The 11735-nt window shown below is 36.7% G+C and overlaps 1 protein-coding gene across 7 annotated transcripts in view; it reads right to left on the reverse strand.

Moving 5' to 3' along the window:
* Positions 1 to 279: 279 nt before the first annotated feature.
* scel (sciellin) overlaps positions 280 to 11735 on the reverse strand; it is a 64078-nt gene continuing 52622 nt past the window's right edge. For all 7 annotated transcript variants that reach the window (XM_048598266.1, XM_048598264.1, XM_048598265.1 and 4 more), the window contains 5 exons: positions 11459 to 11533; positions 9849 to 9920; positions 7083 to 7191; positions 6030 to 6132; positions 280 to 2206 (listed from right to left, as the gene is read on the reverse strand). In XM_048598266.1, coding sequence (XP_048454223.1) covers positions 2190 to 2206; positions 6030 to 6132; positions 7083 to 7191; positions 9849 to 9920; positions 11459 to 11533 — 376 coding nt within the window. In that variant the 3' untranslated portion in view covers positions 280 to 2189. The remainder of the gene's footprint in view (positions 2207 to 6029; positions 6133 to 7082; positions 7192 to 9848; positions 9921 to 11458; positions 11534 to 11735) is intronic.

Here is an 11735-nt window from a genome sequence, read left to right on the forward strand (position 1 = left end):
GTTTGGACAAAATTCCATTGAACGTTTTTCTGCTACTGAATCAGCTTGAAAATATTTGCTAAAATGAAAAAGTACTAGTTGATGAATTTAAAGAAAAGAGAAATGGAAGTAAACTTGGCCAAACTATAAAATTGCCCAATGATCTAACATGATTTTGTATGTATGACTAAAATGATATCAGAAAGGCTGGGTCAAATAAAATGTATAAATAAAAGAAAAAAATCAAAAGTGATTTCCAAGTAAGAAATGGAATAAGCACACCATTAAAGGACAACAGTATTTACCTAATTTGGTCAGTCCTTCCTTTTTATTAACACAATATTAGAGATCATTAACAAAATAGTACTGTACCAACATTTTTTCTTGCTGAATATTCATGCATTAGTACATAGACATAATTTTAGTTAATATATTCCTGACACAAAGATTTCATTTAAAATGGGAACTCAGATTGTTGTTTGCTTCTGACAAATGATCGTTTGATCCACCAAAGCATTGTTCCTGCTAATGTGTTTATTCTCACCACTGAATTTTTGTTCAATGTTTATGTTTACTCTCTATTACAAGAGGTGTTGAATAAGGCGGGTTGAGCTTTCAAAGATTTTAGTGTCCTCAATTTCACCGTTCCTGATGCAACTGTGAATTCAATTGTTCAATAAAGTAATAAAAAAATTGAGTTTCACAAGTTAATTCTCCAGTGAATGTAAAAGATTTTGCTTTTATAGATGATGATGTATCACAGCTGTCTCCGAGTAACATACATGATGTTCAAGAATTCTAAAGATGGGATTGATGGATCCACTGATTCCACTTCTGTTTAAGTCTCAATTGATCCAAACCATACTTTTTGTTTATTAAAAGCTATATTTAAAAATGTTAAATACAAATGGGCCAGATTTTCTCGCTTGCAGCATTTAGATGTGGTGTTCAAAGAAGCAAAATGAATATTTATTGATTTTGCTTGTTGCTACCATGAGCAAGAACAAGCATAAACAATGTGATTTTTACTGAAGTTATGTTTAAGCTGTTACCGCAGGAGTGGTTCTACAAACAGAATGGTATCTATAAATTACTGGTGGAAATATCACCACAACGTGTAATGCCACTGGACATATATTTGTGTGAGCTTGTTTGAATGATCTTGTCAGCGGCTTCCATCAGTACAATCAGCTGTAAGACTATATGTGCAAAAAGAAAATTTGACCCAGATTGTTTGTTACATAGATATCAATAGTAGTTGAAATAAAATGCTAATATCATTTACAGAAATATAAACCTCCCTAAAAGCAGTGTTTAACTACAGAAATTAGATATAAAGTGTTCCTTTCAAATTTCTGTCCCTTGCTTTTAAAGAACTCTTTTTTTTTTCAAATTATGCTTAAGAATTTTGCAAATCTTAAGCTTGCGTGGTAATTAGGGTAGTGTTGACATAATCAATGCAATGGTAATTCTATGTAGCAGATTTTGTCCCACAATACCATTTACCTCAATTCTTCAAATTAAAAAAAAAACACAATTCACACATTTCCAAATTTGCTGTAGTACTAAACAAACTATTTGTGCAGAGATGAACAGGCCTGAACCCTCAGTAATATATAGGCTGCCCTTTCAACATACTGGATCTGATGTATTCTCAAGTTTTGTAATTCTGCCTTGAAAAACTGAATCTGTTTTTGCTATACAGGTAACAGATAGAAGATTTCAGTTCTATTAATACATGCCATTCCACTTCAACATCTCATCTGTAGTTCTTTTATAATTTGGGCAACACATACTACTCTGTAGATTCAGGTAGAAAATAAAAACACAATGGTTATCCATTTGCAATGGCAGAGGCTGGTGAACATCATTTCGAGGAAGAAACCACATTTGATCCTGGTACGCTAATATACTGATCAAATGGAACAGTTATTTCATGGCTGTTCTTTAAGCAGTGACTTCACTTCCGTTGATGCAGTCCTTTCGTAGCAGTTTGCCCCCGAAAATATAATGTATACATAAAGAGTACTAAGGAAATGGTATTCCTTTGTTTTGGAATAAAGTCCAGAAATTACAATGAGAAAAAGGAATGGTAATTTGTTTAAGAGATTTTTCTAAAATTCATAAAGTAGCGTAAATATATCCTCCTAACCCCAATAAATCTGAAATCATAGTCATTGAAACACTGATAAACTTGTCCATGTATCAATTTAGTATGATCGTTGTGCTGCAAAAAAACCAAAAATAGAAATGTTATTCAGACTTAAAAGAGATTAAGATGTTCCATCATGAATTATTTCATACACATGTACTTTGCAATCAGACATTTAAAAACATTTCACAGTAAGGCATGAACATAACAGTTTGGATTTTGCCATGTCAGTGATGGCAAATAATCAGCATTCACTGTCATACTTGAAAAAGATAATAACTTCTGGAGTCAGCGCATGCACAGTTAAACACAAAAATTAAGATATTGCTTTCTGTGAGTTTGGACTTCCCCTTTGAGTACACAGTTAAAGTCATCAATAGATTATGATCTGTTAGAAATAGCTGAAGAGATCTTGCCATTTTATACTAATAGTCTCACTATTGAAACCTGTGAATAAGTTAGACCGTATCGAATGAAGTATAGCTAGGTTATTAACATGGACTAGGGTGATAATTACTTTTGAAAAATCTCTCTGGCCTTGAAAAACAAGTTTAATATTTATGGACTATCAGGTTACTGCACTATGAAAAAATGTGCATTTTTTAATAAATTTGACATGTTTTCAAGTTTGTGATAATTTAACTATCTTAATCTCATGTGCATGTTCTAATCATATATATCACTCTCTATAAAATGCTATTGCAAAGTGAAAGATAATCAGTACATTTCACCTCCAAGCTTGCCGTCTGTGAAAATAATTAGATTGCAATTGGCTGCTTAAATCAACTTTGTGACTTTGCTGTTGTTAAACACCTGGAAATTTACTTGACCTGACTAAAGATTCAAATTTATCTTAGGATAGGGAAAATCTACACCAGAGATTACTGAATCCATTTGAGTGTCTTTCTTCACTGACAGCAATATCGAGGCCAATGATCCATACACCTTTTACAACTTGATACACTTTACATAAGATAAAAAGTCACTGAAAACTAGGCAACTTCTCATGCAAAATGCTTGAATTGTGCCTCCATTTTTAAAGAAGCACATGTCTAAAGCCAAGATATTTATATGAAAAATAACCAAGAGATGAAGAAGAGAAACAAATGAGGAAAATCAGCAAGTAAATAGTTCATTGGACCAAAATTGGATTTTAAATACTTAAAGATAATGAGAGGAAGCAAAGACAGAAGACAAATTGTCACTTTGTAGGACACAACTTGAGTACTGAAGAATATACACATTTTATTGAAATTCTCCATCTTGCACACATCAAGACAATTTGCAGGAAACAGTAAAGTAAAAGGAGAAACAACATTTTTATTGTGTGAGAGCAGAGTGCTGATTGTTTGGCATATAGCGTCTGATTGCCCTGAAAAATTAACCAGAGAATGGCTATCTGCTATTTTGTTGAATTGAAACAGGCAAGTGAGTTTACAAGACAAGGTGCAGGGCTGGATGAACACAGCAGGCCAAGCAGCATCATAGGAGCAGAAAGGCTGATGTTTCGGGCCTAGACCCTTCATCAGAAAAGGGGGAGGGGAAGGGGGTTCTGAAATAAATAGGGAGAGAGTGGGAGGTGGATAGAAAATGGATAGAGGAGAGGATAGGTGGAGAGGAAACAAACAGGTTGAAGAGGCGGGGATGGAGCCAGTAAAGGTAAGAGTAGGTGGGGAGTTAGGGAGGGGATAGGTCAGTCCAGGGAGGACGGACAGGTCAAGGGGGTGGGATGAGGTTAATAGGTAGGAGATGGGGATGCGGCTTGAGGTGGGAGGAGGGGATAGGTGGGAGGAAGAACAGGTTAGGGAGGCGGGGACGAGCTGGACTGGTTTTGGGATGCGGTAGGGGGAGGGGAGATTTTGACGCTTGTGAAATCCACATTGATACCATTGGGCTGCTGGGCTCCCAAGCGGAATATGAGTTGCTGTTCCAAGTTTTTTTTTTCTGTAAAAGAACAGAGTCGTGTCCCAAAGAATATAAATATTGTTTCCCTTTCCTTTGGTATTTCTTGTGAATTATCCAGATGAGTACAAGATGAAAGGCTTTGACAAAATGTTTCTCTTTTCAGCATTACTGAAGACAGAATCGGAAGGGTTCTCAAGGATATTAATTTTGTATCATGGTATAAACAGATGATGGCAAATCAGCAGCTCATTTTACATTTCTTCCCATTTTCATGGAAACATAGATAGGAATTCATTGTCCCTGGTCTACACTGTTTAAGGCCTACTCCAGTGAATGGATATAGGACACTATGAAATGTCTCTTAGTGTTAATAAGATAAAATGTGAAAGAACAGATTCAACTCAAAAGTTATTCCATAAAATTTGTAGCCAGTTGTTGTATAATGCTGCAAAGGTTATCATAGGACTAGGTTAATTAAAAATCTTTTTATCATAAACAGTAACTGTGATTTCACTGTTTCTGCATGCAGCAATCAGCTATATAATCACAAATACAGAATACCAGTCCAGGATAACATTGCATATAGAATGTGGCAATGCAGTTATGTTTGCCCAGTTCCTGGAGTAGTTTTAATATGTATTAACCAAGAGAACCAAACAGTGGCTCTGAAATTTTTAATAGGTCAGACAAAGCAAGGGTGTATATAGCTTTCATAGTTTTTCCTTTTCTATTTCGGACAATGAGTTTGATATGAATAACATCAGTATAAACTCTACCGCAAAGAATTTTTAAACCATTCCTGCAGCACAACAGGAGTCCCTTGTTGAGTGCTAATTTTATTTCCTTTCTTAAAATGAAGATTTTATTAAATAAGTACTTGGGCAATGTATATTAAGCAATGTGTGTACTTCATGTCCATATGCCTAGTTCTGGACTTTGGATGAACAGTCCAAATATTTAAAGGCATGCAATCTCTGCTTTTATTAAAAAAATAAATATGATGTTGTTCTTTCTCCTGTCTCTGCATTTTAAGATACAGGCGTTTCTCATTGAATGTTCAATTTGAAGTTCAACCATGATTGAATACATGTATCTGTGAAATGAATGCTCTCTGGCAGAAAAATCAGGCCAGCTTTCCACCTCTGTCGAAAGTCTAACTCAGGCTCATTGATCTCAAGTTGATGTGCCACATCTTGTTCTTGCATCCTCTTCTAGTTTTGGGTTAGTGTTAGGGGACAATCTTGCTAACTGTTAGAGTCAGCCAGTCTGGTTGGATGTGTTTCTGGGAAGTTTCATTGCATGTGTCTCTCACATTCTACCACCCTATCCCCAGTCACTTTTTACAACCATCCTCAGAGCAATTTATCAATAATGACAACTGATGTTCTACAGTGTTGCAAACATTGGATTAGTCACTTTTCAATCTAATGTTGCACTGATACTTTTAACCCACCCAAACCTAAAATAGAGACAAAATATCTCATGATACTGTATTGAAGAATAGAAATGGAGTTTTTGTTGTTGCGTTGTCCAGTATTTATCCCTCAATAAAATATTGTACCTGGTTATCATCTCATTGCTATTTGTAAGAGCTTGCTAGTGGAAATTAACTGTCCATTTAAACATGTTTGCATTATAAAAGACACAGGACAAGTACAAGTTTATATGGATCAGTGATGGTCTTATTTTCATGATGGGTGGAATGACCTTCGCCTATTCCTATGCAAGTTCTTCTTTTCTGCTTTCTACGTATTGTTATGATTTGGGATAGTGCCCTGCTTCTGCAGACTGTCCTACAACTGCTAGATTTTTTACTGAGATTCCAATAATGAAAAGCATATGAATTAGCACTGTGCCTGTCATTACTGACCAATTACACTGAGGATGGTTGCATGAGGTAACCAATGGAGGGAGCGTGGGGACAGGGTTCTAGGCCATGGGAAGCCACGCAATGATTAATTTCTCATTAAACATAATTAACTCTGCCACTTACCTTTTACTTTATCATAGCAGTTCTCACAGTGCACAACACGTTGGTGAACCCAGAAATTATCTCCAGCACTCAAGTTTTCAAGAGAGGTGTGGCAAATTTGGCACTGCAATAAGAAAAGCATAATCACAATTATTCTGTGAACCACAGTAAACACCTTTACAATGAACAAAAACATTATAACAAAGCCAAAATAAATTTGTGCATAATTTTGCTTACGTGAGGCACAGGCTAGACATACAAAGTGTCACTTACAGCCCATGCATTTCTAAAGCATGGCTATGTTATTTAGTTGCAAGATCTATAAGTTTATCCCATAGAGCCAATGTTCAAGTACAGTCGGGAGAGGGAAAGGGAAAGGAGGCAGTCTAAATAGAAAGACATGAGGTCAATTAGTACTTCATTGCAGGGAGGAGATTTTATAGATTAGCAGATACTGGTAAATCCCAGCTCATTCCAATGAGAAGTGATGAGGAAAGGTGTCAGAAAATACCTGGCTTGTTTTCTCCTTTATTGTCAGGAATATTTTTTAAAAACACATTACATGTTCTAATTATGATCAATGTACGCTTGACTAGTAAATCTTTTATGGTGATGCTTAAACTGACAGAGAGTGGTGAATTTTGATTTTAGGTCGAACTCCTGTCACCAGCTGAAGTCAAAATTATGCAGAGTGTCAGATAATACATATGGGCCTGTGACTGTGCACATGATGATTTTGTGATGTTAACTAAGTGGATATTCCTTGTTTCCCCACAGGTTGATAGGGAAAAGATAGAAACAATTAACCACACCACTTAGCAAATGAAGTATAAGGGATCTTTTGTGGTGCAGTTGGTAGTGTCCCTACCCCTGGTCTGAGAGACCCAGATTCAAGTCTCACCTGCACCAGAGGTATGTGATAATATCTCTGAATAGGTTGATTAGAAAATAGGTTAAATTAAGAAAAAGTGAATGATGTAAACAATATTTAAGTGCACATTATAGTGTTTTTAATGTTAGCCATTACAGTACAATAATCTAGAAAAAGTAGTTTTGTTATTCTACAACTCATACCTTAAAGCATGCAGCATGGCAATTAATGTTCAGCTCTTCCAAGATCATTTTAGCACCGTGTTCAATGGGTTTGTAACACTGGCTGCACTTATTTTTATCTGAGGATCTCCTGCAAACCAAACAATTAAATATTTATTCAAAATTACTGACAAGATACTAAAAGTATTGCTTGTCGTAGCACTCAATAGGAGCTACCTGCTCCAAGACAGGAGTACTTTTGAGAGAAACATGAAAAAGATAAAAGGCACAAGATGATCATTTTATCTTTTATTTTGCTGATCACTTCTGTTGTTCTGGTGTCACAGCACGTTTAGATATAAAGGGTAAAAAAAATGAACAAACAGCAAATTGTTTTGTTGAAAATGAAAATAAAACAAATGGGCACCACTCACTTGCCCATTGTCTGGGCATAAATTTAAATCTTACTTTGGATAGTTCCCTTTCTGTGCTGGAAGTCCAAGCAGACACTGTGGCATTTAACAACAAAGGAACAAAAGGAAAAACTCATAGTGGGTGTGAAATCATGCTTAGGAAGTCTCTGAACCAAAAGCAGCATATATCATGCGCCAGCACTGTCTGTTGTCAGTTTCATTTTAGGCAGTCAAAGAGAGGGAAGTAGAAAACCTAGAAAATAAGAAGTTAAAGAAACCCACATAATAAACATGCAGTACACATCAATAGAAAGTTACCACTTTCCTGAAACACCAATAATTACACATATTATGAAGTATTATTCAGAATTTGAGGCATATATTTTACCAATAATTTTAATAAAAATACCACGTGATATTTTTCTTTATTCTTTCACGTGACTTTGGCAATATTGGCAGAGTTTTTGTTGTCCATCCCTGATTGCTCTTGATCTCTGTGGCTTGCTCCACCATTTCAGAGGACTGTTAAGAGTCAACCACATTGCTGTGGGCCTAGTGTCACCTACAGGCCAGACCAAGCAAGTATGGCAGATTTCCTTCACTGAAGGAAATAAGTGAACCAGATGGAATTTTACAACAATTGATGATAGTTGCCTTGATTACTATTACTGAGACTAGCTTGTAATTCCAGATTTATTCATTGAATTTAAATTCCACCAGCTATCGTCATCAGGTTCTGACTCAGAGACAGTGACACCAGCCATTACACCACAAAGCCTCCTTTAAGTTACATCCTGCCTGAGAATATGACTCATTCTGTTTGCGAGGCAGTGTTTTTAATTTTCATCTCTGTGTGTTTAGACAAGACTACTAGTTGGCTAAATGGCTAGCATGTGGTTCAAATAATGCCAATGCCTAGGTTTGATGCTTGGACTAAGTTAAGATACACTTGGAATTTGCCTCCTTGAACCATCCTTGGAAGATATTGGAAAATGGTCACTGATAGAAAAATGTTCAGCATAAAGAATCAGCAGACCAATGCACCTTTGGGCATAACACATACAAATGTTTATATATTAATTATATTTTCTTGATTGTTCAGTTTCCATTTTGATGACAGATGGTCCAGCAGATTACAAAAGGCAATGATCTATTTGTAGGAAAGTCCTGCTTCCTAATTGCTGGATTAGGCTACATTTGTGGGTAGTCTATGTACTCACTTGGCCAAGTTTATCAATAATATCATTGCAATCATGACCTGTAGTATTTTACTTCAGCCACAAAGTGTCAGTACTAAGCAATTCTCAAATCAAATGTATGGTAAAACTCGTTCTCTTCCAATGCCACAGTCTGCATTAACACTAACTTCAGAAGAGTATTCTGCTACAACACTGTGAACCCCCCTCCCACTTTGCTCACTCTGAATGATTTCATGCCAAGGTAGAGGTGATTTGACATCAGGAATTGATTGAAAAACTACACCTAACTTACTTCACTTAAAACAGAGTTCTTCAATTTGAGGTTTGCAACCCCAAGTGGGATCACAGGCTGAGAATTTGGTGTAATGTTCTGAGAGTTATGAGGCTGTACAGCCTGCTATGGAGCTCTGACTGAGTCAGAATAGCTGTGCTCCCTCTCTAACAGTCTTCCACTCTCACAGTCATCACCGACTCCAAACCAAACCCACTATCACAGTCAACCCATCACTCTCTCAGTTCTCACGGAAGGGTTGTGACAAGTTTCAAAATAAGGGTCACAGCAGGAAAAGGTTTGGAAAACACTGACTTAGAAAATGAAAGGAGGTTGCAAACAGAAAATGCTATCATCCTGCTGTAATGAATTTGATAAGTCTCCAAGGTTTTTAATTCACTGAATCCACATTTGCCACTTTCAAAACAACAAATCATGCTGTGTGTAATTTTACGTTTTAGCTTTAATATTCCAAAAACAAAACAAGATTTAAGCTAATTGGGAACAAAAACAAAGTTGCTGGAAAAGCTCAGCACGTCTGGCAGCATCTGTGAAGGAGCAAACAGAGTTAACGTTTCGGTTCTGGGGAAGGGTCACTAGACCCAAAACGTTAACTCTGTTTTATCCTTCACAGATGCTGCCAGACCTGCTGAGCTTTTCCAGCAACTTTGTTTTTGTTCCTGATTTACAGCATCCACAGTTCTTTTGGTTTTTATTTAAGCTAATTGGACTGGAATGCAAGTACCTTTACTTTGTCTCACAACTTGGCACATCTATTAGCACATAGTCAAAGGCTGTTACAAGCCTGTGATTGACTTGGTATCTACCCTGTATCATTGTCTCTTAGCATTCCTGATGAATGCCAACATTATAATAGACAAACTCAACAAAATTAGGACATTAAAAATAATATGTTTTATCTTACTGTTCAGCGCTGGTGAAGGCAGTGGTTAAACTTATCACCTTTGCAGGACTCTTGCCATCAGAGAGAGATGAGCTATAGAAACAAAGAATTAATTGCATTGTTATTCTTTCACTATCTCATACGGACCTATATTTTTCCTTTAGGCCTAAATTGGCGCTTTGCTTACAGTAGAAACAAGGAAACCTGAGGCCAGAACAAAAACTAGGCCTCTAGCCTTACAAGAATTAAAGACACAAGCTGCCAAGGGCCAGTTCTTTCACCACCAGTAACCAAACTTTTTAAATAACAGCAGGGCAGAGTTTTGGGGGAAGGTGGTGGAATGGCAGGGTTTAGGATTAAAAGCAGGAGCAAGACAGAGAAGTTAACAAGTAAGCTGCTGGCACCTCTTCTGTTATTTGTAATGGTAGTTTAAATGCCTTGAGCCGTGCCAGAGGTGAAAGTAGTCTGAGTCAATTTCAGATCTGATATTTTTCAGAGTTCTTTGGGTCACAATATGGTATCTGCCCTGATTATCACTGTTACCACCTTGTGGTATCTGCTACCTCTGCCATTATGTGGCTCAGAGTAAGTACTGTTTGAGATAGCTTGCTGCCATCTTTGTCTATACTTTGCCTAGGGACTGTATAATAACGGTATCAGATCCTCCAAGGTGGAGTCTTTTCAAATAGGAACTGTTCTAGTTAATGCGGTGGTTTATTGCATGATATCAATGAGTACAACTATGTTACAATTCAGACATTCAGTAATTACTAGGACTCTCTGAATCTTGTACAAAATCATCTGTTCCCTATGAAGGTGAACTCCTTGTCTCCTGTTTCAGACTGTGTGCAACATTATGAGATTGGATGGAACTCAAGGCAACATGAACATTAACACCTTCAGAACAATAGCCTTATGCAACTGACATGGCTTTGGCCTGCAAAATTATGACCTGTTACAGTCAAAACCAGGCACAGCAAGATTCAAATTCTATCCCTATGAGGTTCTGTTCCTCTGATGCATGCTCACAGTTAACTGGACCTAAGCATTTAGAATTGTCTCCCTTAAACATCTCACCTCACCTGTGATTTGAAATTTGGGAGATTGTGCCAGAGTAGAGTGACTGGATGAGTTCCAGATATTGGGATCAGTATCTCATTATCACAGAGTCAGTGTGTGACAGAACGATCCCAGAAGGAAGGCAGGGCAAAAATTGGGCTGCTGCTAGCACCATTGAATGAAATAAAGAATTATCAGTTTTGAGGTTGGGATGAAAAGGACTATGGGCCCAAGAGACAGGATAGGTTTGTTGGGAGTAATTGTTGCAAAAAAACACTTTTGAGCAAATATGTTACTTCACAGTTACAGGCGTGCTAAATTTCAAAAGTGCTATTCGGATAATGAGAACTATCAATACAGTGCATTTAATTTACAACAATTCTCTCTGCATACCATCATAAAATAATACCCCAAATTTCAATCTGTCCATCCAATTAACTTTCTGTGACCTCAAAAGTGAGTTTTAACATTTGCTTCTAGTCAGAATTGAGGATGGCCATCCCAGTTTTTAAAATCGTTATATGTTCAAGAAGAAAACAAATTTGAGTACAGTGTTGAAAATGGCAGCATACCTGGAGTTCCTGATCTTTGAATAACTTGGAGATCGGTATGAATCACCATCCTCGGAAAGATGCTCACTTGGAGGGCTGACATAAAAACATAATCAATTACTTGTTGCATCTCTGTAAAATATATCCTATATTCCTCTAGTCACTAATCATAATTTTTTCTTTGTTCCTTTAATGAGTGCAATATATTAGTCCATATCTCACTTCCCCAATATTTATCTGCATTTTTTCTAAGCACTGATAATATGATCTGTAAAGCCTCCCAGACAGAGATAGTAGG

The sequence above is a fragment of the Rhincodon typus genome, chromosome 6 (assembly GCF_021869965.1).
Source record: "Rhincodon typus isolate 14 chromosome 6, sRhiTyp1.1, whole genome shotgun sequence".
Lineage (NCBI taxonomy): Eukaryota > Metazoa > Chordata > Chondrichthyes > Orectolobiformes > Rhincodontidae > Rhincodon > Rhincodon typus.